The sequence below is a fragment of the Lipophrys pholis genome (assembly GCF_963383615.2).
Source record: "Lipophrys pholis genome assembly, chromosome: 6".
Lineage (NCBI taxonomy): Eukaryota > Metazoa > Chordata > Actinopteri > Blenniiformes > Blenniidae > Lipophrys > Lipophrys pholis.
The window spans coordinates 31,942,796-31,968,022 of NC_137629.1; the positions used below are offsets into that span (position 1 = coordinate 31,942,796).

Sequence of the window (25,227 nt, forward strand, 5' to 3'; positions counted from 1 at the left end):
GTTTACGACCCAAGTTAATATTAACCGATTTTTGTTGTCACGGAAGATAAATGTGAGACACACCTACTGAGAAGACATTCAGAAGTGTACTTGTTCTCGCAAACTGGCCCTCCCGTTCAGAACAATAACACACACATCTATGAACAGTATCATATATTCTTGCCTTTTATTTATTTCAATTTAATAGCTGTAAAATTGTCCCCCCCCCCAAAAAAAAGTGTAGTAAGAGAAAGCCTCTGCACATTTTTCTGTGTGTGTATGTATAGGTGTCCATATATAGATAATATAGTCAAGTCAGCTTTATTTATATAGCATTGATTGGAATATGATGGAGGGATTGAGGAGAGAAGAAATGGAAGGAGGAGGAGTGAAGGAGATACTGCTGTGGTGAGAAAGTGGAAGGGACAGGAAATGTCTAAGCATGTTCCTAAAGACATAGAGAGGTAGAACCAGCAGATGGCGGTAATGCAACAAACATGGATGCAAACTGCCGGAAAACCAAAAAGAAAAAGAAGAAGACGAAGAAGTGGTACAGACAGACACATCTAACGTTAGACAGACAGATTGAGAGACAGACAACTCTCCATACGCATAGACAAATAGTTTTGCTACAATAATACCCCCATACAGACTGTACTTTTCGGTTTAACTGTCTGATCAGTAAGGTCTTTTTTTTTTAATCATATTGATGGAAAATATGGCACAGCTAAATAAAGTTAGCAGTTAGCGCCTACGCTATTGTAGGGAGCGGTCTAAATCCTGCAACCAATAAGCTGGCATAGTAATATTACGTGAGACCTACGTATATGTTGGTCAAGATACTAATACTTACGTGTTCAACGTGACTGCATATGGTAGCGTGGCCGAGCGGTCTAAGGCGCTGGATTAAGGCTCCAGTCTCTTCGGGGGCGTGGGTTCGAATCCCACCGCTGCCAGAAAGTTTTTTTTATTAGTTATTTAAACTCATTATTGATAAAAAAACAACTGCACAGTAACGTCGTCTGACACCACGTTTAGATACTGTTAGCCAGTATAATATCTGTGTCTTATGGACTTAGGCTCTATTGGGAATAACCAACAAGAACCCAATTTACACACGACGACTTCACATAACAGAAAAGCATGAGGTCGAGGTTTGTTGCTTAATCCACTTACCTCTCTAAAAGAATGATCCCAGGTAACGAGCATGGTTAAAATGCTAGAAAAATAAAAATTGTATGTGCTTTATGTTTAATGAAAGAACTGTTTACATGTACATTGTTTTTCCTCTCATGGTGGAATAATAAAACAGATTTTCTACTTTAATTTGATTCAATAATTCCTTTTGTAATTAAGTCTACTTGTCTGAATTCAGGATCCACACCATGTCTTTACTTTGTAAAATTTAAGTAAACAAAACTCCAAGTTATGTACTTTGTTCATTGTGTTTTGCCCTATGACCCTGAACAAGATTAAGCAGTATAGAAGATGGACGGATGGCTGTATGTCATTATCGATGGTTTTGTATTAAGAATTTATTAAAAAAGCACTTTAGTATTGAAGTTTTGTTATTTGACATTAAATCCAGAGAATCTTCGGCACAAGGGCAAAACAAAAGACTGCTTTTGAAACCTCTCTTTCACATTTAGATTTCTAATTGTAAATAATCCTTTTGATTGTACATTCGTTGATTCATTTTTACATTTCTGGCTTTTGTTTGCTTCTTTGTATATAACAGGGGTGTGTAATATAAGACTGTGGGCCAAAACTGGCCTGCAAGTATTATTATTATTATTATTATTATTATTATTATTATTATTATTATTATTATTATTATTATTATTATTATTATTACCACTCAAGCCATTAGGTCGTATTTAAATTATATGGAAATAAGATTGATAATGAAATTTCTTTTTACATATGAATGTGTCCAGATTTCCACACTCTTATTTTGATACGGACAGTCTCTTCTCAAGAGCTTCCGGTTGCTGCTCACATCTTCTTCCGGGTCGTTCCCGCCTCTCCAGTCAGACCACAACAGAGCATCGGCGTTCAGCTCGGAGGTTTTCCTTCCTATGAGCAGCTTCTGTCGTCGCTTCTGAGCCGAGGTGATGGCGGGTTTGGCTCCCGGAGACCCGCAGCTGGTGTCGATGATCGTGAACCACCTGAAGACTCAGGGGCTTTTCGACCAGTTCAGGAGAGACTGTCTGGCAGACGTCGATACCAAGGTACCGGCCGGCGGCTCGGAGCGCCTTTAATAACAATTACTGCCGCTTATGAGGGTTTAACTGTGTTAAAAAAAAAAAAAACAATAAAACAAAACATCCTCATTGTGTTCTTATTTGTCCTGCCACTTTTTGGAAATCAGAAGAAAATCACTACAGCTTAACAATAATTAAATAAAACATGGCGACAAGGCAATTTTCTCAATACACGTTTATATACTGTATTTTGACAGTACTTTATGCAATAGTTTTTTTTTTTTTTATATATATATAAAAAGAGATTAAAAGCTACTCATGCACAGAAAACAATTTAACCTCTGCACAGAGAGGCTATGTCGTTATAACCAGGTTTGCACCTGATGCACTTTGTGTCATGCAAGTGATTATAAATATACTATAACATCTGTAGTTCAAACAATTGGCCCGATTTTAGCCCTCAAATCGTAAGGATGCAATTATTGTTGCCACAAATGGCAAGTCTTTGCGTATCTTTACTTTTTTGCCTTTGAAAAGCCTCAAATATATATATATATATATATATATATATATATATATATATATATATAAAATAAAAATATCTCAATACAACAGTATTTCGGTCATTTCTTCCAAATTGTGTTTTTTTCAATAGATGTTATGCTTTCATAAGTATATTTCACATTACTTTAGAGTGTTGTTGTCAAACTGTGATCTTTGCGGATGGCGTCCAATAGGAAATGTTAAATATTGAGGGATTGAGTTTTAACCTCGACACTCTTGTTTAAAACCATAGAAGAAGGTTTTACCTCACTCTGACTGGAAACATCCCTGCAGTTAAAATAAAAACCCTCACCTCAGAAAAATGACTTCTTCTCAGTGATCCCCAGTTGCGGGGGATGTAGTGTGTTGCAGTGTTCATCATATAAACGTGAAGCCTCTTTTGCAGCCGGCTTACTTGAACCTGAAACAGCGAGTGGACAACTTTGTCTCCAACCACCTGTCCAATCACACATGGAGCCCTCATCTGAACAAAAACCAGCTGCGAAACAACATCCGGCAGCTCGTCCTGCAGTGAGTATGACGCTCCATCACCTCCTCTTGCTCTCGCCTGCACGTGGACGTCCAGGCGCTAACGGCATGCTGTGTGTGTGTCTTAGATCAGGGATGCTGGAGCAGGGAGTGGACCGGATTGTGGCTCAGGTGGTCGATCCCAAAGTCAACCACATCTTCAGGCCGCAGGTGGAGCAGGTGGTCCGGGAGTTCCTGTCCCCGGGCAGCTGCTCCGAGGAGCCAGCGCCACCCTTTCCTCCTCCTCCTCCTCCTCCGCCAGAGGCCACCCCGGACTGCAGCTTTCCTGAGCAACGTACGCATCTTTTTACATCGATGAACATGAAATACTGCTGCATCTAATGAAAGACGATTTTCCTTAAAGTGGTGGCAGTTTTGTTAGTTCATTTATTTATTCTGTATTTTAAAAAGAAGATTTTCATGAACTATAAGCTAAATTTATTAAGAATAAAGAAAAATAAAAAGGTTTGAATTATTTCAGTTGCTGTGAAATATATATAAATGTATGGCTGTTTCACAGTTTGGGTTGGATCTTTGGAAAATACATTTCCATTGGATACATTTTTGTTAATATACTATTATGTTGATATTATTTTTAAGAATTTAATTTGATATTTTTTATAATTTCTTTAATTATTATTCTAGTTTTTTTTATTTATTTATTTATTTATTTATTTATTTATTTATTCATTCATTCATTCATTCATTCATTCATTCATTCATTCATTCATTCATTCATTTATTATTTTAAGAATTTAATTTGATATTATTATTTTTTGATATAATATTATGTGGCTAAATGAAAGTTGAATGACTCGCTTCTTTCTTCACAGCCTCCTCATCGACGCCAGCTGCCTCCAGCAACGCCCTGTCCATCCTGGACACGATCACGTCTCTCAACCAGGAGGCCAGTGTCAGGGCCAGCTCGGCCCTGGAAAAGACCCGCAGCAGGGGCCACGCGCTGGAGGAATCCGCGCAGCTGATGGAGGAGAGCGAGCAGGACGAGAGTGTCATGGAAGAAGGAGGCAGTCAGGGTGAAGACAAGCAACACCAGGACACCCAGGACGCAACGCCGGCAGCAGAAGTGCAGATGATGGAGGCAAAGATGGAGGAGGCGCAGGAAGACATGGAGCTGGAGGGAGAGGAGCTGACAGAGGAGGTGAAAATGGAAGAGGAGGAGACCCGAATTCAGCAGCAGTCAGAAGAGGAGAGAGAAAAACATGCAAGCAAAATGGGCGGGAAACCTTCAGAGGAGAAACCGGAGGAAGATTCTCTCAAATCCAGCTGCCAGGCCAAGCAGAAGGCTCGGGACAGGATCAAAGAAGGTGTGTGAGAGAGAGTGTGTGTCCTTGAAGCATGTTGTGATTGGTTCATTTAAAGTTTCCGTTGATCGTGTCTAGAGCCAAATCAATGACACGTGTGTATCCATGGCAACATTTGTATCTTTGTTACCTCAACTTCTCTCGACAGACTAGTTTGATTAAGCACCATTGCAGAGCACACATAAATGCATGGAAGCATTTTGTTGCGTTTTAACCCCAGAGTACTTGCAAAAGAAGGATTTCAGGCCCGTCTTCTCTCTGTCCTGCAGAATATTCTCTGGAGGACTCCGACTTGGAGGGTCTGAGCGACATCACGGTGAGCTCCGTCCACACCAGCGACCTGTCGTCGTTCGGGGAGGAGAGCGAAGACGAGGAGCTGCTGACGGACTCCTCTGAAGAGGGCGAGCTGCCGCCAGGTGCTCTATGAGCCATTTGCTTTTGTGTTTTTTCCCACTTGAAAAATGTTGTGGAAACGGAACCTAAGCGTAAATGACAAGTAATCTTAAAAGAAAACGCTCACAGACCTGTCAAAATTGTGCCTGTTTTCATCGCTCCAGATCAAGATGACAAGAAACTCGCCGGTGGAGAAACGGGAGACGAGGACAAAGAGTGCAAACCTCGCCGCAAGGCCTACGTCCACAAACCGTTCCTCTACTCTCGTTACTACAGCGACTCTGACGATGAAGTCACTGTGGAGGAACGCCGCCGGTCTGCGGTCAGTACACGTCCGCCTGTCGGGAGTGGTGGAAGTCACTGAGATGAAGCTGTGTGTCTTTCTTAGGATTTATTTTCTGGTTAATTTCTTTATTGAATTGTACAAGTTTTACAACGGATCAGTGTTCATATTTTCATCCGACACTGAGAAAAAATATATAGATACTCCGACCCTTCATATATTTAAAAAAAATGAATTCAATTCAATCAATAAATACGAAAAAATAAATGAATGACTGGAAAATAGAAAATATTGGAGGGATGGTTAAAAAAAGAAAAAGTACCAGTTTTTGTCTGCAAAGATGTAAAATATGTCAGGAAAGTTGCCATTTTTCAAAAAAACATCTCGGAATTACCCTTGAACTCCTCTTATCTTTTCTACTCGAATGAAAAACAACAGACTTCTAATGCAGCAAAACTTCTTGCTATCAGTGATGTAAAAGCGAGAACTGTCGACCGCTTAGAGGTAAATTGACTGTGATCCTGGGGTGTTCCAAATATTACTGTAAAACAAAAAGGATTTTTTTTAACTGTTTTAAAAGGCAAAGGACAAAGAGGAGAGACTCCTCAAGAGACAACAGAACCGAGAGCGAATGGAGGAGAAACGTAAACAGAGAGCAGCACAGCTGGAGGAACAAGGTTGGTTCTGCTTTCTGCCCGTCAGTTTTTTGTGCTTAATTTTGGCTTTTTTGTTGTTTTGTATATAATTGCACCTATATGGGGCTGTTATACATGCAAGTGGTGCGTTCCCAAACACCTACAGGGACCTGAAAGTGTTTCTACCTCAGGTTAACCTCACTCATTTTTTTTTATTTCCTTCACTGTCCAAGACTTTTCTGTGACTTTGGATTTTTTTTCTTTGCCCTCAATCACGACTTGCAGGCTCACTTTGGTGCCCTTCTCAAGTCCCCCCACTTTCTTCCTACAACTTTATATCCTATTAATTTGATATATGATTTTTTGATGTATCTCTATTGGTTGTTAGTAGCTGTAGGTGGTAGCAGCAGTCGCGAAGTTGAAGATGATATCAGGCTGTTTGCGAGCCCACTTCTTGTTATACGTCATAAGACGATGCGTTTTAAGCCACAACTAGAGGTATGGTTGAGACGGACAAAATTACAGTGTTCTGTGACATGTCAGAAGAAGAGACAAGCGTAAGCCTTCCAGTCAATATTGAGGGTAAAAATAACGGTTATGGAGAAATCTTTGCCACTGCAGGGGAATAAACTCTATAAAGACAAATTTCCTTTCAACACTGAAATGCTATTCATTGATGGAGCCTGGTGTCTTACACAGATAACAAAAAACAAAAGGGTGGCGACGCCGGCGGGCAGGAGGGTCCCAGAGCCAAAGAGGCTCGCAAAGAGAGGAAGGTCCTGGAGAAGAAGGTGGCTCTCAGCAGGAAGAGAAAACTAGACTCCAGGTGTGCCATCAACACTCACAGAGGCTCGTCTCACTTTTTCACTCTTATGTTTTCTGAATGTGTGTGAATTTGACCTTTCAGGAAAGAGGGAGATGCTCCAGGCAAGAAGAAAGGAGAAACGGGAGACGCACCCAAGAAATCTGTACGTGAAAGCTCTCATGGAAGCAACAAAGTTTTCAATAGTACGTTGTGGTTTTAATTGGTCATGTTTATCTGTTCCATTCGCTATAAGGAATCAAAACCTGCTTCGTCAAAGAACCCGCAACCTAAAGCGATCAGAACTCAGTCCGATTCGGCCTCTTTTGATGACAGACACAGAAGGATGAGCGGCAGCTTCTCAGAAGATTCCAGCGACGCAAAGAAGCTCCCCGACAAAAATCGGACGCACTCCTTCATCCTGGAGCTGGAGCAAGGCTCCCAGGAGGCCCTCAAACAACGCAGCGTAGGGAAGTTCGATCGGCTGTCCCGCAAAGAGTTCCATCCCAAGGAACGGAAGGACAAAGAGCGCAGCCTGTCCGATGAACGGGCCAAGCTCAAACTGAAGCAGGAGAAAAGATCCGAACATCAGACGGACGATCTGCAGCAGAGAGAAGGCCCGGCAGGTAAAGTGAGCTCTGATGAGAAAGGCGAGAAGAAGCCAAAGATCAGGAGTGAGAAGAAGGTGGCAGGAAGCACAGAAGAGGGAAATCTTAGAGACGTCAAGAAGACGAAGGCTGCAGCTTTGGAGGGCGTCAAAAATAAGGAGAAAGATAAGATCAAGGAAAAGGGAAAATGTGAGAAAAGCTCAGTTAAAGGTGACTTCAAGCCGCTGCTTCAGCCAGACTCTACCGGCTGCTCCGAGGATCGGTCCGACGTGGAGCCCGGCTCCGACAGTAGCAAGAGGAAGGACAAACACTCCAAAGAAGCCCTGAAAAGGTCGAAGAGCCACGGTGAGGAAAGGCCCGCAGACAAAGTCAAGCCTAAAACGGAGAAGGACGGTGAGAAGGAAAAGGTTAAAGCAGATCAAGAAAAGTCAAACAAGTCGAGCTCCGAACCAGAGAAAGACCAGAAAAAGGTGAAAGTGTCAGAAAAGGGAAAAATATCAGACAAATCCAAATCCAAATCAAAAGAAGAAACTAAGATTCTGCTGTTGCCAAAAACTGAAAAGAAAGTTCAGAGTCCAGAAGTCAGAAGTGCCGGAGGAGCAAGTCTCGGCAAAGCTGAAGCTCCAAAGGAGAAGAAAAAAGAACAAAACAAAACCTCAGAGGAGAATTCACATGACAAGTCAGATGTGAAAGGAACGAAGAGGAAAGTGGAGAAGAAGGACAAAGCTTCAGAGAACAAAGACGATACCCAGGAAGTGAAAAAAGCACCAAGAGAGGACAAAGTGGAAAAGGCTGTTAAAAGTCCGAAGCCTTCAGTTCCTCCTCCGAGCCAGGAGACGGACGAGCCGCCCAGGAAAAAGGCTCTCGTCCAGGACGCGAGCACAGACTCCGACCCCGTCACCGCCACCGTCACCTCCTCCTTCTCAGACGACACCTGCGACGCCCTGAGCGACATCACCCCGGAGCCGCCGGAGGGGGAGGGGGAGGCAGAGGCGGAGGCGCGATTCGGCGAGCTGCCGGCCGAGGCCGACGCCCTACTGAGCCTCATGGACGTCTGTGCGTCGGCGCAGGCCAGGCTGCCCGCCGGGGGCCTCGCAGAAGACCGGACTCCCGAGATGGAGCTTCAGGACGCCGACATGAAGATGAAGGAGGCGGCCCTGACGCTGCTCTCTATGGACCCCGACAGCACCGTGTCCTCCAGCCTCCTCGGCCAGACCATGACGGAGGAGCCGGTGGCGGAGGGGCTGCTCCCTCCTGACGAGTTGCAGGCGGCTGCTGCGCCGTCACCACCTACACCTCCGCACGCTGCGGAAGGGAAAACCCACTCGGCAGGTTAGTGGGAATGAATCCTTAAAGCTGTAATGTGTAGAGCTTGATCAAATCCACTTTTGTGCAGTAGGTCGCTGTAGTGATTCGAGATCTTGAATTTCTGAGGGTTTTTTTCAGTTACCGTCATCATCTTGTGTGATTACTGACATTTTTCTTCTGCTGAGGACTGATCAAGGCCACGTCCACATTGACATGGTGCATCTAATTAGGTTTTTTTTTTTTTTTCAATCGCAGCAGTCTGAAGAGTGAAATCACTCAATTTTGAAACCAGCTTCCAGAGCGTTTAAAGCAGATAATACTGGCTTAACATCTCTTTCCGGGCTGCTACAAGCTTGGCTCAAAGTGGGAAAACGGGACACAACATAAAAAAAAACAGATGGAGCAAGGTTATTTATTTTCATCTCCTCTTAAAGGGGTCACATTATTCAAAAATGACTTTTCTAAAGGTTCTCCAGCAGTACTGATCGTCCTCATACCTGGAGTGACGCCCCAGAAGTGAAGACAGTCTGTCCTCTCTCTCCCTGGCTTGTTTCACTTTTTAAAAAGTGTGTTGCTCCAACCAGCCAATCAGAAATCAAACCCTATATAGTGTTTCACTGTAATTTATACAGTGAAATAAATTAGGAGGCGACAAATGGAAAGTTACATACACTTTAGGCTTCCTGCTTATTATTGTTCATCTGAAAAAGATGCAACACAACAGAGCCCTGACGGACGCTTGCCAGCCAACAACTCAGCAGCTGGAGGACTGCAGGACTGTGTTTCTGTTACCGGAGCTGCTGAGCTTGTTTTGGCTTTTCCAACTAAATCTGCTGCTGCTCCTCCGTCAGGATAGTGACAACAGCGAACGCCACCCGCTCCTCCGTCCTTCATGTTTTCTTCTATGGTGGTCTCACAGTTCCCTCCTTCAAAAGGCAGCAAAACATCTCGTCTTTTTATGGTTTTCTTTGACAACTTTAGAGTCGGAGAATTAAAAATGTTGAACAACTGGACTTAATTTAAAACTGACGAATGGACGTTTGAAGATTGAAATCGTATTACAAACTCTTACCTTTTAAGTCACAATTGTTCATTATTAAAAAGTTCAATACGCTCTTGTTTACAGGTCACTCTGAGAACTCTGAGGAAATACAGAGTACATCAGAAGTTGGGAACGTTGAGGTGCCGGCTCTACAGGTACAAACGTTTCACTTCTGTTGAAAAGGTTTAAGGAACAAAATGCCACTAAAACAGATGTCTTCATCACAGGAGGAAGACTCTGCCTCAGGTCAGACTCCCTTGAATAATGAAGCTGAAGCTGTTTCTGAAACGCAACCGGAGGAGAGAGAGTCTGCACCCGCTGTGAAAGAAGGTATTTTAATGGATCATTTTCCATTTAAATCCTCTTTGTGTTTCTGTTGTACGTCAACCTCACTTCTACTTTTTCATTTTCCCGCTGGAGAAGCTGTGCAGACTGAAGCAGAGATGGGAGGGAGCTCGGTGGGGGAAAGCACCGTGACTTCAGGTTCTGACTCCGCTGAACAAGTTTCAGAAATCTCCACTGAACAAGGTAACGAGAGATATTAGGCACACGACTATTGATTTCCTCCACTTTCATTCCCTCATGTTGGACCTGCTGACGTAAAATCAAACAATTTTCTCTATTTACTGCCCAGAAACCCTGTACGCAGAAATTCTTACTGGATTGTTGTGGAAAGTTACACCGTGATGTTGCCACATGCACAGATTTAACTGTAATATTAGAAAAGTTTTTACACTAAATGTGACTTACTAGATACTTGTTGAAAATGAACTCCCTGCTTTTGCTCCACCAGCTTGATTGTAAGATTGTTTTTTGTTTTTTTCCCCCACATTCTCAAAATAAAGCCAGTGGGCAGGTCCACTGGCTGAAGCGAAGCAGTTCATGTTATTAGTAGAGCTTTAAAGCAGAAATGTCCTTCCATACAACATGTACTTCTTCTATTCTGTCACCTTATTATTAAGAGGTGTGATGCAACAGGAAGAGATGTGGAATTAAGGGATGTGGCTGTCATTATGATAAATTGATGAATGAAGCCAATCAGTGTTTTAATAAATGATCAAAATGCTTGGATACGTATGTAATAAGGGACTCTGTGTGATTCAGAGCAAACCGAGCCGGATGCTGTCGTCAAGACGATGAGCGTCACGGTGAGTAACGATTCTTGTTTCTTGGTAACAGACTGCCTCATGTTTTCCTTCATTTCACCAAAACTCTCTTGGACCAACAGACAGAGGAGGCAGCCCCTGAGGAGAACTGGGCCCACGTGGACGTGAATAACGGTGAGCCGTCCTGTTTCAAGAACCGTGTTCACTCTTGTCACGTTTGGTCCGACTCAAGCGAACTCTGCTGCAAGTGTGAAGTTCAGAGTTCTCCATTTTCACACGTGGTCTTAAAAGTGTGGAGAGCAACCCTTCCCTCTTTCCACCAGCAGGCGAAGCTGAGACTCGGCCAGTGGAGGAGCCGGAGGTTCCTGCCGAGGGAACGCAGCCTGTAAGTGTTCAGCTTTCACCTTCACAAATCATCGTTCTCTCCACAGGTCCGTCTCTGCTTGTTACTCATCTTTCAACCTGTCAACTCACTTTGGTCAGATGGAAACTGACGACGTGTCCGAGCAGGAACCCGAGTCCAAACTCATCAAGCAAATCAGTGAGTTCACTTATTTCCTGCTTCAACACATACTTTGTTTTTGTTTTTTTTGTTGTTGTTTTTCATCCAATCCAACCCGCTGAGGTCTAATTGATTATTCCAGCTTAGCAGAAATTAGACTGATCTTCATAGCCAGTCTCATATCAGTCTGTGAAAATCTGTTTAAAAAGCACTTTTGATGCATTTAGTACAATTCAAAGTGTTTTACAGCGAGAGTAATACAATCATTGCAATATAGGGTTAGGGTCATGAGATATGAAAAGATTGTTTAATATAAAAAGGTAAAAAATGAAGTTGAAAACTAGATAGAACATTTTAAATCGTGAAGACAATCAAAATGATGTAAAAATGGTGTTTAAAAGTCAAATAAAACTATTTACAACACATTTTTTTCGTCTTGTATTATTTCTTTTCAGGTAACGTCTCGAGCACCGACAGCCAGGAGGAAGAGAAGGGCTCAGACCTGTCAGAAAAAGTACCTTCCAACAGTCTGACTGAAAATCTGCTCCTAAATAAAGTGTGTTTGTGGGTACAGTCTGCACCTCTCCGTGTCAACACGTTCCCTGTTTTTGTAGGAAGAGAGAGCGGAGGGACGGGGACGCCGCAAACGAAAGCTGTCCAGTCAGGAGGCTTCAGCCGCGAAGGAAACGGGTAACGCAAACTTTTCTGCCACGGCTCTTTCAGAGATGTTTCCAATAATCTGAGTGAATCGTGATAATCTGTGTGTCTTTGTTGTGACAGGTGATGAAAAGGAAAGTAAAGAGCTGCTTTCTGCAGAGGTAAATAAAGACTTCACTCACTCTGTCAGTGAAAAAGCTGGTGAATTTTGTTTTTCTATTTCTGAAACTGAACATTATGGCCACTAAAAGGTGACGGGAACAACACGAGGTGAACATTTTGTCCTTCAAGTTGTTTTTACAATCTGAAAAAAATGGACACGTGTGAGTATTAGAGTGAGTTTGCATCAGTGCAGCTCCAAACCTGAAGAAGCTCCGAGGAAGGAAAATAATGGAAGCAGCTGAAGCTGGAGTCCCTGCTGTCAGAATACACACAGCAATATTGAGGTTGATGTGCACATGTCACTGTCTTTGGGTTTATTTTTCATTCGAATTTGCTCCTCGAATTTATGTCTTCAGGAAGCTGAGATGGAGAAGGTGGCGGAAATCAAAACACCCCGCAGAGGACGATCATCCAGAACCGCAGAGGAGGCGGAGAAGGAGCAACCGAAGGAGCCGGAGAGGACGGAGGAAACGCAGAGTCGCCGGGGAAGACGTTCGGGAGCGAAAACAAGAGAGGCTCCTGCTGGTGAGACGACCTCCAATCAAATTCATAAGAAAACAAACTAACAACGACGGGATGACATTTTTAAATTGAGATCGATTATTCGTGTGTCTTTAAGACAGTTGTCAAAATGTGGGAGGATCAACTCCTCCAAAGAGCTTTAAAACACTTCATGTATTTGATTTAACTACGATTAAACCAGATACGTTTTGGAAGGTAGAAAAGGTTGTCACTGATTTATGGTTTCTTATTATGTATTAATCACAAAAGTTTCCGCCCTCAACAACCAGAGTTAGTTGTGTTTTGCTTGAGGGGAAACGATGTTGGTACGTAAATAGAAAGATGGTACGAAAACCCCAACGTCTTTCTTATAGAATTGATAAAACCCAAACAAGTTATACATTACAATAGTCTTTATTTCTAAAAAGCAAACAACCACAAATGGTTTATAAATCAGTTAAACAGTTTATATCCGATGGGCTGTAGCATTAATGAACATGACCCACATTTTAAAAACTGATAAGATACTGAACGTTTCTGCTTCTTAACTTATATCGGCACATTGTTGAACAATTTAAAAGCACAAATGTGTGTTTGCTCAGTGTGCCAAGTTACTGGTGTCCATTCAAAACTGTGTCCATGTTTCCAGACTAACCGTTGTTGTGTTTTAGTCTCAGACAATCCAAACAAAGAGGAGAGTCAAGTTGAGGTCGGTGCGGCTAATAATTCATCACTGATTCCAGATGAGAAAGAAGAGGTACGATGTGTTTTCATTCAGTTAAAACAATTTAAAACATTTAACCGCTTTGCTCACGTCATGTTTTTTTTTTTTATTCTTTTATTAGGGACCCGAGGAAGAAAGTGAGCAGAAGCAGCAAAGTGGAGAATGTGGACGTGAGATCAGTGCGACTGAAGCAGAGGAGGCCAGAGCTGCTGGAAGCGCCGACACGAAAGACGAGACTGACGCCGGTGAGCTCGTTTCCATTATTTCTATCAGAAAGAGCAAACTTCTTTTAACCAGATGTGGAGCAAACAACTGGAACAACTTAAAAGAAGAGCTGCCTTTTGTTGTTGCCTTTTGTGTGAATAATTTGGTTCTTCTTCTTCTCAAAAACACTTTAAGTCTTACTTGATTTGAACCAACAGGCTTTGTGTGTGTAACTGAGAGTTAAAGCTGTTGTTGCAGAGGAAACACCCGCTGAGCTGCATGTGCATCTTCACTGAGGCGGTCGAGTATGGAATTAAATTTGTGCTTCAATCCTGTTCACAAAATACCCAAAGCACAAAAAAAAAACAGACTTGCACAGGATCGTTCTGATTGGCTGATTCTATCCAATCAAGTCGATATTTCGGCCGCCTCTCGGGGGCGCTGTTGAAGAGATTCCCTTAAATAAAATGGAGTTTTGATGAACAAGCCCACGAACACAGGACTGAAAGCCTGAATACTTTTCCCACAAATGTACTTGTAATGTTGAATTGTCTCCTCTTTCCAAGTATCTTATTAAATTCCCTGAAAAGCCTAGATCGGTCGATTTTCTGTCCGATTAATAGAAAATATTTTAACATTCTTATAATGAAACTGCAGGTGGACCAGCAGTGAAGAGGAAGCGGTCAGAGCACGCAGAAGAAACTGTGGAGGTGAGATTTTCTTTATGAATATGTGACTTCATTGTAAAGTCTTTTTCTTTTCTCTCGGTTTGTTTTCACCGTTTGCTGCTGTGAATTGTCCTGCAGGCGCTTCAGGCTCAGGAGGAAGTGAGAGACGACGGTGACGAGCCGGAAAAAGACGCCGGTCAGAACACAAACATCTGAAAACACAACGGAGAGAGAAATTGAATGGAAAACAATAATTGCAATGACAATATTGTTTTGTCTTTGTCATTCCCAGCAGGTCTGCAGGATGTGAAAGAGAAACCAGAGGATGTAAGTTTGCAGGATTCTGCAGTTTTCCTTAAACCTTTTTAATTTAACAGTTTAATCTGTTCTGAAGCTAAAAAAATTATGCATTCAAACTCTTTTTAATTTTATTTTAGTGCAAAAAAAGACCTACAAATGCAATGTAATATTATGAATATTATATTTTACATTATTTTTGGTATTCATTATTATTATGACTTTCATTTTTTTATATATTTGGATTTAATCATAGTCAATCGGTGCATTCATCACACTAGTGAAAGGCAGCGTGTCGGTGACAAACTGTTGAAAATCCTCATTCAGGAGGCAAATGACATGTAATAGTCATTCAGGAAACCCCTGCAGGGGGCGCTCAAGAGCCACAGGTTCCACACATTTTCTGAACTTCATTTCCAATTCTTCACACGTCTCCAGACTGAGGAGCAGCAGCCGGAGGAGGAGCAGCCAGAAGAGCAGAAGCAGGAGGAGGAGGAGCAAAAGCAGGAGGAGCAGCTGCAGGAGGAACAGCTGAAGGAGGAGCAACTGGAAGAGCAGAAGCAGGAGGGGGAGGAGCAAAAGCAGGAGGAGCAGCTGAAGGAGGAGCAACTGGAAGGGCAGAAGCAGGAGGAGGAGGAGCAAAAGCAGGAGGAGCAGCTGAAGGAGGAGCAACTGGAAGAGCAGAAGCAAGAGGAGCAGCAGGAGGAACAGCTGCAGGAGGAGGAACAACCGGAAGAGCAGCAGCAGGAGGCGCAGAAGCAGGAGGTGCAGCTGCAGGACAAACAGCTGAAGGAGGAGCAACAGGAAGAGCAGAAGCAAGAGGAGCAGCAGGAGGAACAGCTGCAGGATGGGCATGAGGAGGAGCAGCAGGAGGAACAGCTGAAGGAGCAGTTGCAGGGTGGGCAGGAGGAGGAGCAGAAGCAGGAGGAGCAGCTGCAGGACAAACAGTTGAAGGAGCAGCAGCAGGACAAACCACTGAAGGAGGAACAGCAGCAGGAGGAGCAGAAGCAGGAGGAACAGCAGGAGGAGCAGCTGCAGGAAGAGCAGAAGCAGGAGGAACAGCAGGAGGAGCAGTTGAAGGAGCAGCAGCAGCAGGAGGAACAGCAAGAGGAGCAGCAGCAGGAGGAGCAGCAGCAAGAGGAGCAGCAGCAAGAGGAGCAGCAGCAGGAGGAGCAGCAGGAGCAAGTGACGGCTTCAAAGAAACCTGCTCGGAGAGGACGGCCATCGAAGGCAGCAGCTTCAGACGATCAAGGCAAGAAAAGCTTAAAATTTCCCGTCTTCAGGAAATGTTGACATTTGCAGTTCTTGTATGCTGAAGTTTTCTACTTGTGCTGTAGGAATTCTAATAAATGGCTTTGACTCACTTCTGCCACCTAATGCACAAAAGTGCAATTACTATCCCTAATCTTGAAACTCAAATAAACTGGAGCAAAGTGAAGAGGTGAAGTATTTCAGTGTTTTCAGATCAACACTGTGACTCATGTGTGTTTGGTATTGTTGAATATATTATAACAGTATAGTATCACGTTATATACGTTAAAAATACTTTTCCTAACATGTTTTTTTTTCTTTCTTTAAGTACTTGTATGTGGAACTGAACGGCATTACGACAGCGGGATTTTGAACGTTCTCTCTTTCCCACAGACAAAAAGGACAAAAAAGGAGAGGAGAAAGACGGTGAACAGAACGATGAAGAGGAGGAGGATGAGGAGGACGGGGAGGAAGGAACTGCAACCAGAGCGACGACACGGTTAGCGTCTCGACTGGAGGCTGAAAGGTAAACCAAGATGGAGGCCGAATTCTTCTCATGATATTTATTTTGTTTGATTATCTGTTACACTCATAAGATATAATTTTATTTTGTCTCCAATACAAATTCAACCCTCAAAAATCAGTATTAGAAATAAATTTACACCCCACTTATTTCTTTTTTTAAGAATTTGAAGTATTTTATTTTTAGTAGTTGAATTTAATTTATATGTATAGACTTTTGACAAATATTTTTACTTAATAGTGGAAATACATAGAGAAATATTAGTAAAAAATGAGCACAATTAATTTTAAACAGGCGTCATAAATGGAGAAAAATGTGTCGGAATATTAAGCAAATAATTTGATTTTAAGAAATATATGCAACAATTTCTACCAGTTATTCAACACAACAGAATGAATATATATTGAAATATATGTAGGAGTTTTGATAAATAATTTAGGTTGATAGAGTAATTATAATTGACCATTAAAAGTTTTTTTTTAAGATAACAGAAAAAAATATATGGAGAAATATATATATAAAAAAAAGTACAAGTAATTTTAAATAATATTTGTAATAAATTATAAATAAATTCATTTAATAAAACATGCATAAAAATCTGCACAATTTTTGTTAATTCTGCAGGAATGTATAGAAATATGTAAGATGTTGTCTAATGTAATTTAATTGAGTAAATTCATGGGAAAAAAATGGAGCAAATAATTAGATTTAATAGAGAAAAAGTGACTTCATGCCACCGCGGTTTGTTTCCTGTTCAGAAACAAGCCGTCCACTCGAGCTCGTCGCTTCACCGGCAGAGACGAGACGACAGCAGCGGCCACGCGGTGAGTTCCCGTCTCTTCCCACAGAACGAATCGCTTCTACTAAATAACTAATTCACCTGTAAAGTTTTACTGAAGTACCAGGACGCCCGGAAAATAATCACATTTAGCTGTTTTTTCTAGACTTTAAGGGACACTTACTTTTAGCTGCTGGAGTGACTTTAATGAAGAAGTGACATTATGTATAAGTAAAATATACTGGAACGTACCACGTGGAACCACTAGATGTCAGTGTTTGACCAAAGAAAATCTCCAAAAACAAAAAAGCGACACAGTAGAAGTTAAAATTATTCAAAGACAACTTTGAAACTCATGCAAGAATAGAAATTTAGGTAGGTTGCCCCCTCTCTGAGGTTGCCTCCTCAGTTGCTTTCTCTTTCAGATTGCCCCCTCTTTGAAGTTGCCCGCTCAGTTGCCTTCTCTTCTGAAGTTGCCTTCTCTTCTGAAGTTCCCCCCTCTCTGAGGTTGCTTCCTCTTCGAGATTGCCCCCTCCCTGAGATTGCCCCTCTCTCGGGTTGCCTGCCCTCTCAGGTTGCACCCACTCTGAAGTTACCCCCTTTCTGAAGTTGCCACAGCTCTTAGGTTGGGTCCTCTTTGAGGTTATGTCCTCTCTCATGTTGCCTCCTCTTTGGGATTGCCCCCCTCTCAGGTTGCCTCCTCTCTGAAGTTGCCCCTCTCCCAGGTTGCCCCTTCTCTCAGGTTGCTGTCGACACACAACTTGCTTTCCTGCAGCGGAGACGACCTTGTTCTTCTCTCTGTGATGTTGTTGCCGATTCCTGCCGCAGACGTTAAGTTGTCGGGTTTAGTTGACACGTTTCTTGTGTGGGGAGACTTCAAATTGCCAGCTATCAGAAAATTGCTGTTAGGTGCCAAACACAATCCACTTCACTTATTGCAACAGCGTCTCGGCTGGATGGGAACTTGACACTGAGACGAACACTCTGATAGTTGCTCCTTGTTTCCCTCCTGCAGCGGGACGAGGGGCCAGGCGGCGGCGGCGGCGAAGGGGGGCCGCAAGCGTGAGGCCAGCCCCCCTGCTGGGCGTACGAGGAAATCAGAGGAGCCCCCGTCCAAGAGGGGCAAACGCTGAAACGCTGAGGTCTCCCGACGGCGCTGGAAGGTGTTTTCTTTTTTTTTTTTTTTTTTTTTATAAATACCCCGGCAGGGTTGTTTTTCCTCTCCACAGTGAGTCCGTCGGCACGTCGAGCCTCATCAGCTGCAGACACACATTAATACAGAGCTGTGGGCCGTACATATAGATTAAGACACACAGGAACCACTTCGAGGTGTCTCGCCTTGGTTTAGAAATTCATTCTGTGAATGAACGTGTTTCTCTTTATACCCACAAGGTTGTTTTTTGTTTTTTTACTTCAGTATTAGTCACCAGCAAAAAGGAAGAACAAAAAAAAGCTCTCGTTAAAATATAGTCTGACGTTTGTATGTGCGTCGCCACAGTCCTCCTCACCGCGATGAAGTTTGTTGCTGAGACGGTTTGTTGCAGATTAAAAGGTGCAGCAGTGAGCCTGCCAGTCATTACAGAGGGCGCCAAAACCCGGAGTGTTTGTCGCAGCTTCACTGGCAGATATTGAGGTGAACACACACTTTACAGACACACACACACACACACACACACACACACAAGTAGAAATCCTGATACTCACTGAGGAGTCGTCCCGTTGCTCTATCAGCTCCATGTTTTTCTATGTTCTGCAGTCGTAACTTTTGGTTTTCGTCCTGTAAATGTTATTTTTGTAACGCTGAAAAATGTATTTTTACATTTGTATTTAATCCATTTCCTGTTTCCAATAAACAAATTGAACGTATCTCAAACTGAACTGAACTACACACACACACACACACACACACACACACACACACACACACACACACACACACACACACACACACACACACACACACACACACACACACACACACACACACACACACACACACACACACACACAGATTAGGATTAATCTTCAGATCACTTCTCAGATTCTAAACCCGGCACCTCGCTCAGGGATTTCCTGATGCTGCAATCCAGCCCAACAACTGGAAGTCCTGCAAGCCTGGCAGGCTGCTGCACGAGCCACAACATTAGGACCACCTGCCTGAAACAGGAGCGTCTCAGTGAAACCTCCAAATATTCCAGATTTAATAGACAAACAGAAAATATTTTTTTATCAAGTTCAGGGTTGCAGCTGAGTGTGTGAGTGAGTGAAAGCAGGTTCACCTGGACAGGTAAGCAGTCAATCACAGGACAATCAATCATGCAGGTGTAGCTGGTTTATTCGTCTGACTTTATTTTTTTTTAAATATCTCGGTGAAGTTCCGACTAACACTTCAGTTTATACAAGAATATTTACCAGGAGACGTGTATGTTTTCATGAGACTAAATGTGTTTTTTCATTTTAAAACTCAGTATCTATTAATGCTCCTCTGAAATACAAGCAAAATATCTCAAAATTTCTTATTTTAACGAGAGAAAAAAAACATGAATGAGAGTTGTGCGGATACAATATTGTTCGAGCCGTCTGAGAAGGTACTGTATGTGTTAGCAGTGTAAAAATAACTGGAAAACAAACGTTTTGCATTCAATAGGTGAAATCTCTATCTGACAAAAAAATAATGAATTTGCACTCGCCTGATAAGATATCATGGAAAAAGTAACGCAGGCGTGTCTCTACAACACGTATAACTACTCTTACTTTGGAAGGGTGTGAAGTAAAAGTTTTAGTAAACCCTGGAGTGAACGTACGCAGGAACGAGCGTCTCTGGAGCTGCTCTCTTTTTACAGGAGGAGTAAAAACCTTGCAGCGTGAACTAATTCTGATTGTAAATAAAGTTCAAATTGAAGCAGCGAAGCTCAAAAATGAATTTAAATTGCGAACAAAAGCTGCTAAATTGCTTAAAATTACTTTCTTTTGTTCTTTCTTTCCTTCATTCCTTTCTTTTGAGTGGCGGGAATGATATGGACTAGCTGCGACCAGCAGATGGTGGTAGTGTGATTTCACGGATGCAAACTAATGTTGAACAAAAGTGAAGAAGAATAATGGGAAACAGTCATCAGGGATGAAAAAGCTTCTGACAGGAGAGAGAGGGAAACAATCATCAGGGACTACGAGCGGAGGGAAATAATGTAGATAGAACCAGCAGATGGCAGTAATGCAACTTTATTTCTGCAATCTGCCATTAAAAGGAGAAGGAGAGGAGGAAGAAGAGAACGCGGTATAAACACAGTGAACTACTGTATGTGGCAGTTTGTGGCACTAGTAGACATCATACACCGAAACAAAGTACCTAGTTGGACCAACCTAACTGAATTGCTTCGATTGGTACAACTTGCTTCAACTTAAATAACTTAATTACCTTAACTTAAGTTAATGAAGTAGATTAAGTTCGATCATTTATTTAGATTTTACCAATTGAAGAAACTCATTTAATTTGGTCCAACTATTTTTATTTTTTATTTTTAGTGTACAAGACATTAAACTGTAAATCAGTCCCTCGATGGAGATTTGAACTTCTGTCTGGAAAATAAACATGGAAACTATATATATATTTTAAAAAAAACACCTAATTAGTTATTAGATTTTTTTCTTTGTTGTTAATTACTTGATAATAAATTACAGAAAAAGCATTTATTGAATCACTTGACTAGTAGAAAATGGGTTCCGTAGTTTTTTTTTTTACACAGCTGTCAAGTTGATGGGAGCTGAGTGCTGCTGGAGGAGGGGGTGTGGGTGGTGGTGGGGGCGGGGGCGGGGGCGGGGGTCTTTCCTCTACAGGGGATTTGGCCGAGCCGACCGGCTCTGAATATAATGTGCTCCCATTCAGCCGCTCCTCTCACAAGACATAAAAGTTAACAGGTGTTTAACGTCAGAAGTGCTTCACGGCCGAGCGGGAGAAATCAGCAGCGACAGGCAGAGGGGGGAGGCGGGGGGGTGGGGGATAGGGTGGGGGTGTGGAGTGTTTTCATGCTTCTGCAGGATTGAAATAGCTGAGCGGTTTGAGTGGAGCTCTGGATCGGCTTCGACAAACTCACAGCAGAGAGCAGAAGCGTTTCCAGCTTGTTTACTCGCCGTCACTTCTGAGCAAAGTGGATTGTTTTGCTGCATGCCGGCGGCGTTCGTCCATCTCCAGCTGACGAGTGTGAAGAAAGGTCAGGAGGGCATCACAGGATGAACACTCACACACGTACGGGACATGCAGAGTCACCAAATCAAACATGTTTTTAGGCTGTAGGAGAAAGGAGAGCTACCCACTGCACCACCGTACCACACCGGGTTTAGCCAATCCCGATCAAGGTGGGCCCTCCCTTTGACTCCTCCCACAATTATGGCAGCTCTGCTCTGGCACATGGCACCACGAGAGGAAATATTTCCTCCTCTTCCCAAGATGGGCATGTGTGGGCGGAGCCAGTCCAGCTCACACAGACACAGCAGATTCTGAATGCAGCTCCTATGATCCGATATCCAAATGGAGGAAAATCAAGGAAAACCTGGATAATATAACCCCTTTAATATATTAACTATATATAAGGATTCAATTACTTGGAAGCCTGATGGCATTGTTATTTTAATAGCAGTCACATAGTTTTCTACATGTCCTGCATTAACATGCATTTTGCCAATGAAGATGTCTGCAACAGATCTGAAGCAAGTCTGGACTTCTGTAGCAGGTTCTTCTCATTAATATGTATATTAATGAGAATATTCTGACTGTCCAGGTGTCTCTGTTTGTTCACAGTGGTGAGCCACTGTGTGGGTGTTTCCTCCTCTACTGTTAATACGCGACGTCAATAAAGATTTATAACTTTCTGCAGTGATCTCCCAGCTTCAGCCGTTTGAGTTTGCATGTTCTCCCAGTGCATGCGTGAGGTGAAAGAGTGACTGTCAATGCAGCGGTGCAGCTGCAGTGAATCACTCCACCGCCTGCAAACAAAAACCTCAAGAAGAATTTCTAAATGGTCCTTGAAGTTTTCATAACTCCGGTTTTCCACAGTGGTTTTGGTTCTTGTGACATGAAAGCTTCATTTGGGCGTAAATTCAGGAGAAATGAGTGTGAGCTGCTGCTGCTGCTTCTTCTGGCATTGAAATACAGTATATGAAAATATTCATTGGGCTGTATTAAATAATCTTTAGTTATTTATTCTTCATTCTTTTTTCTCATTTTTCATTTAGTTTTCTAAACTTCATGGTTATTTAATGACGTTTTCTGTCATTTGTGTGTCTATCTTCTGCAAATAGTAATTTTGAAAATTCTCAGTTCTTCATCTCCTGCTTTCTTCTTCCTCCTCCTCCTCCTCCTCTGCTCGTCTTCACCATTCTCTTTACTTTGTCTGAAGTGTTTGCTCCTGCGGGCTTCGTGAAGTTGGTTTGTTCTGCATCGCATGCAAGCATCACTTCTCTCTGGTAAAGTGGGTTCAGTTGTAACTGAGGTCACTAAGAGCTGGCAGTACCCCCCCTCACTCACCCCCCCCCCCCCCACCCTGCTCCTTCTCTTCCACTTTCCCCTGTTGAGGTTGATTAAGAGTGTTGTCAGGGTGTATCTGATATTTGGTGAGAAATGTAGAGGGCGTTTGGGAGCATTTACTGCAAATGGCTCCTGGCAGCGCCCTCTCATGTGTTGCTCCATCTGAACACAATTTACCAGCTATGAGTGGGGGGGGGTTCCACTTGTTTTTCATACCGAGGAAAAATAGCCCCATGACCTGTCATAAACACACCCCGCGGAGGGGCAAACACAGACGTTACTATGGCAACCGGCGTGTAGCTGCTCCCGGCGAGGTTTCAGTTGAAAAAGAGATTAAAGTTAGAAGAGGAGGCTGCAGGGCGGAGGGAGGGAGGGAGGGAGGTAATAGCCTAATATGCCATTAAAGTTTATTTCTTTACTGGAAAAGGTGGTGGGATTTTCACCCCGGTGTTACCTCAGAAAGAGTCTGGGGGTATTAAAGGACTGCACATTCGAAAAAAATGAAATTGAAGACAAAAATTCACATTTTTCCCGGCAAAGCTATTATATATTATACAAGAATGGTCTCATCTTTCCATGTTTGTTGTGTGGCTGCGGTTCGTCTTCCTCACCAGCAGAGGGCACTAGACTTTAGAGACATAAAGTAAATGATTATTTTCTCCCTTTTCACTCTGTTTCTTGTAGAAGAAAAAAACTTGTTTTGTTCAGTTTTTTTCCTCATCTTCTTCAGTTCTTCCAATCTAATCCAAATTAATTTGTAAAAGACTTTTAAACCCACAAAGTGTTGTGCAGAAAATAAATAACACAATTAAAACCATAAAGAGAAATCAAATACAAAAAGAATAACAATTTAAACCAAGTACAAATAACTCATGAAATGATCTTTAAATATATAAATATATGTCCTGATTACATTTTTTTTTTTTTTTACATTTTGGTGGCAAATGTTTCCTATTCCAATGTTGAATGTAAAATGTTCTGCCTTTACTGATCCACATCCCTCTAATAAATACTAAACCAATGTACTAAGTAATTGAGTATATTTCAGAAGAACTCTTTATATTTCCACTTGAAGCTATTTTACTTTAATCTCATTTCACAGTTGTGCTAAGAAAAACAACAACTTTGTTTTTGACCAAGATCCACATTAATTAAGTAGAAATTACACTGTTGTACTATATGTAGATAATAAGTTTGTCATTTTAACCTTTCATCTGTAAAATTATCATATATTTGGTCATTTTCAATAGGAAATCAGTGACAGTAACAGAATCCCAATGAATGTACTCTAAAAACACACACAGTGTGTTCAGTAAAATACCTGTAAAGTACCTTTTCCCCCAGTTTAAGACCCTCATTAGCTTATATACTATTTAAATACATTCTAAGCAGATAAACAATGTAAAATCTGTGATTTGATTGGATATAAAGTATTCCCTTATATCATCACATCGTAGATCCTGTATGTGTTTTCAGTTTCCAAGTATTTTAACTAATAAAATCTGTATTTACATTTTCTCTTTTTTACGTTTTGTTATTTCCTTTCCTTGACAGGTGCTTCAAATGGAATCATTTCAAGTAAACTGAATCAAAACTCAGCTTAAACCTTAACTTCTTTACTGTGGTTTGAATTATTTTTCCCTGTTCCACCTGCGTTTCAATCGGAACTTTAAAATCCGTAATATATTCTGAATAAAAACCACACTGCAGTTCACAGTCGCGGCTCCTCGTTTATTTTACCTTTTCTTTTTTTTTCCAGCCAGGACAAAGGTCACGAAGGCACGGGAGGTCACGCCGGCCGACAGCGGGAGAGTTTAAAACGGAGAGTGTGTGTGTGTGTGTGTGTGTGTGTGTGCCGTCCTTGGGTGAAACGAGCAGCTGTGAGAGGATCCAGATGTGTCGGTGGTTTGCGTCTTTTCCTTTTCCAGTTGTGTTTTTTTCGCTGCTTTGCGGCGATGCGGACGTTTATCCTCAAGGCTGCTCTCAGCCAGAGACAACGCCACATAATGCCATTTACACACACGCCGAGCGCAGCGGGACACGGTTAACCCGGGTTAAAGAGTTCAGCTCGTTTTCTAAAGGAAACACGTGCGGCTGAAAACAGTTTAGAACGTGAGTGTCTCTCTCGTGGGTTTATTCTGTGTGAGCGTCTCCATGTCCCGCCAAACACCTGAACGCAGCGGTGGAGGTGAGTCACTGTGAACGGATTACCCCACGAGCAGCAGCTTCACAACAAGCTTTCTCTTATCGTCGCTCCTGTTTGATGTTTTTTCAAAATGTTCTGTCTCTACATCCAAATTCTGATGTTTTAATATTTTTCATTTGCTGGATGTGATATCAAGACGAAAAGAAATTAAAGATTCAAGTTATCTGAAATGGGGATTTCATCTCTTATGCATGTTTATTTTATATCTTTTGTTCTATTTAAGTTTATTTTATTGTAAAACAAAAAACAACCCTACATATATATATATATATATATATATATATATATATATATATATATATATATATATGTAGAGAGAGATGACTTTCCTCCATGTAGCTCTAGAGGGTGCTGGAGTACTGCCTCTGCTGCCTGTTCCCCAGTTTGACAAACATTGGCACACACACACACACACACACACACACACACACACACACACACACACACACACACACACACACACACACACACACACACACA

At 42.2% G+C, this 25,227-nt stretch overlaps 1 protein-coding gene across 1 annotated transcript; it reads left to right on the top strand.

Moving 5' to 3' along the window:
* Positions 1-1,982: 1,982 nt before the first annotated feature.
* On the top strand, positions 1,983-18,885 carry bod1l1 (biorientation of chromosomes in cell division 1-like 1). The gene is made up of 30 exons (XM_080465054.1): positions 1,983-2,210; positions 3,133-3,257; positions 3,344-3,549; positions 4,088-4,579; positions 4,846-4,992; positions 5,134-5,291; positions 5,833-5,929; positions 6,587-6,713; positions 6,795-6,855; positions 6,946-8,629; positions 9,732-9,802; positions 9,875-9,977; positions 10,071-10,175; positions 10,752-10,795; positions 10,876-10,927; positions 11,080-11,138; positions 11,237-11,294; positions 11,711-11,769; positions 11,870-11,945; positions 12,036-12,073; positions 12,431-12,599; positions 13,247-13,332; positions 13,421-13,544; positions 14,161-14,213; positions 14,310-14,367; positions 14,464-14,498; positions 14,907-15,720; positions 16,113-16,245; positions 17,001-17,066; positions 18,036-18,885. Exons 1-30 carry the CDS (start codon positions 2,094-2,096, stop codon positions 18,151-18,153), a joined length of 5,535 nt encoding a protein of 1,844 aa, XP_080321180.1. The 5' UTR covers positions 1,983-2,093; the 3' UTR covers positions 18,154-18,885.
* The last annotated feature ends 6,342 nt before the right edge of the window (positions 18,886-25,227 follow it).

Excerpts from the sequence above, each read along its gene's own strand:
- bod1l1 (XM_080465054.1), top strand. The coding sequence starts at position 2,094 with ATGGCGGGTTTGGCTCCCGGAGACCCGCAGCTGGTGTCGATGATCGTG. Across the intron at positions 3,550-4,087 it reads CTGCAGCTTTCCTGAGCAAC|CCTCCTCATCGACGCCAGCT; the intron begins GTACGCATCTTT and ends CTTTCTTCACAG. Across the intron at positions 14,214-14,309 it reads ACGCAGAAGAAACTGTGGAG|GCGCTTCAGGCTCAGGAGGA; the intron begins GTGAGATTTTCT and ends ATTGTCCTGCAG.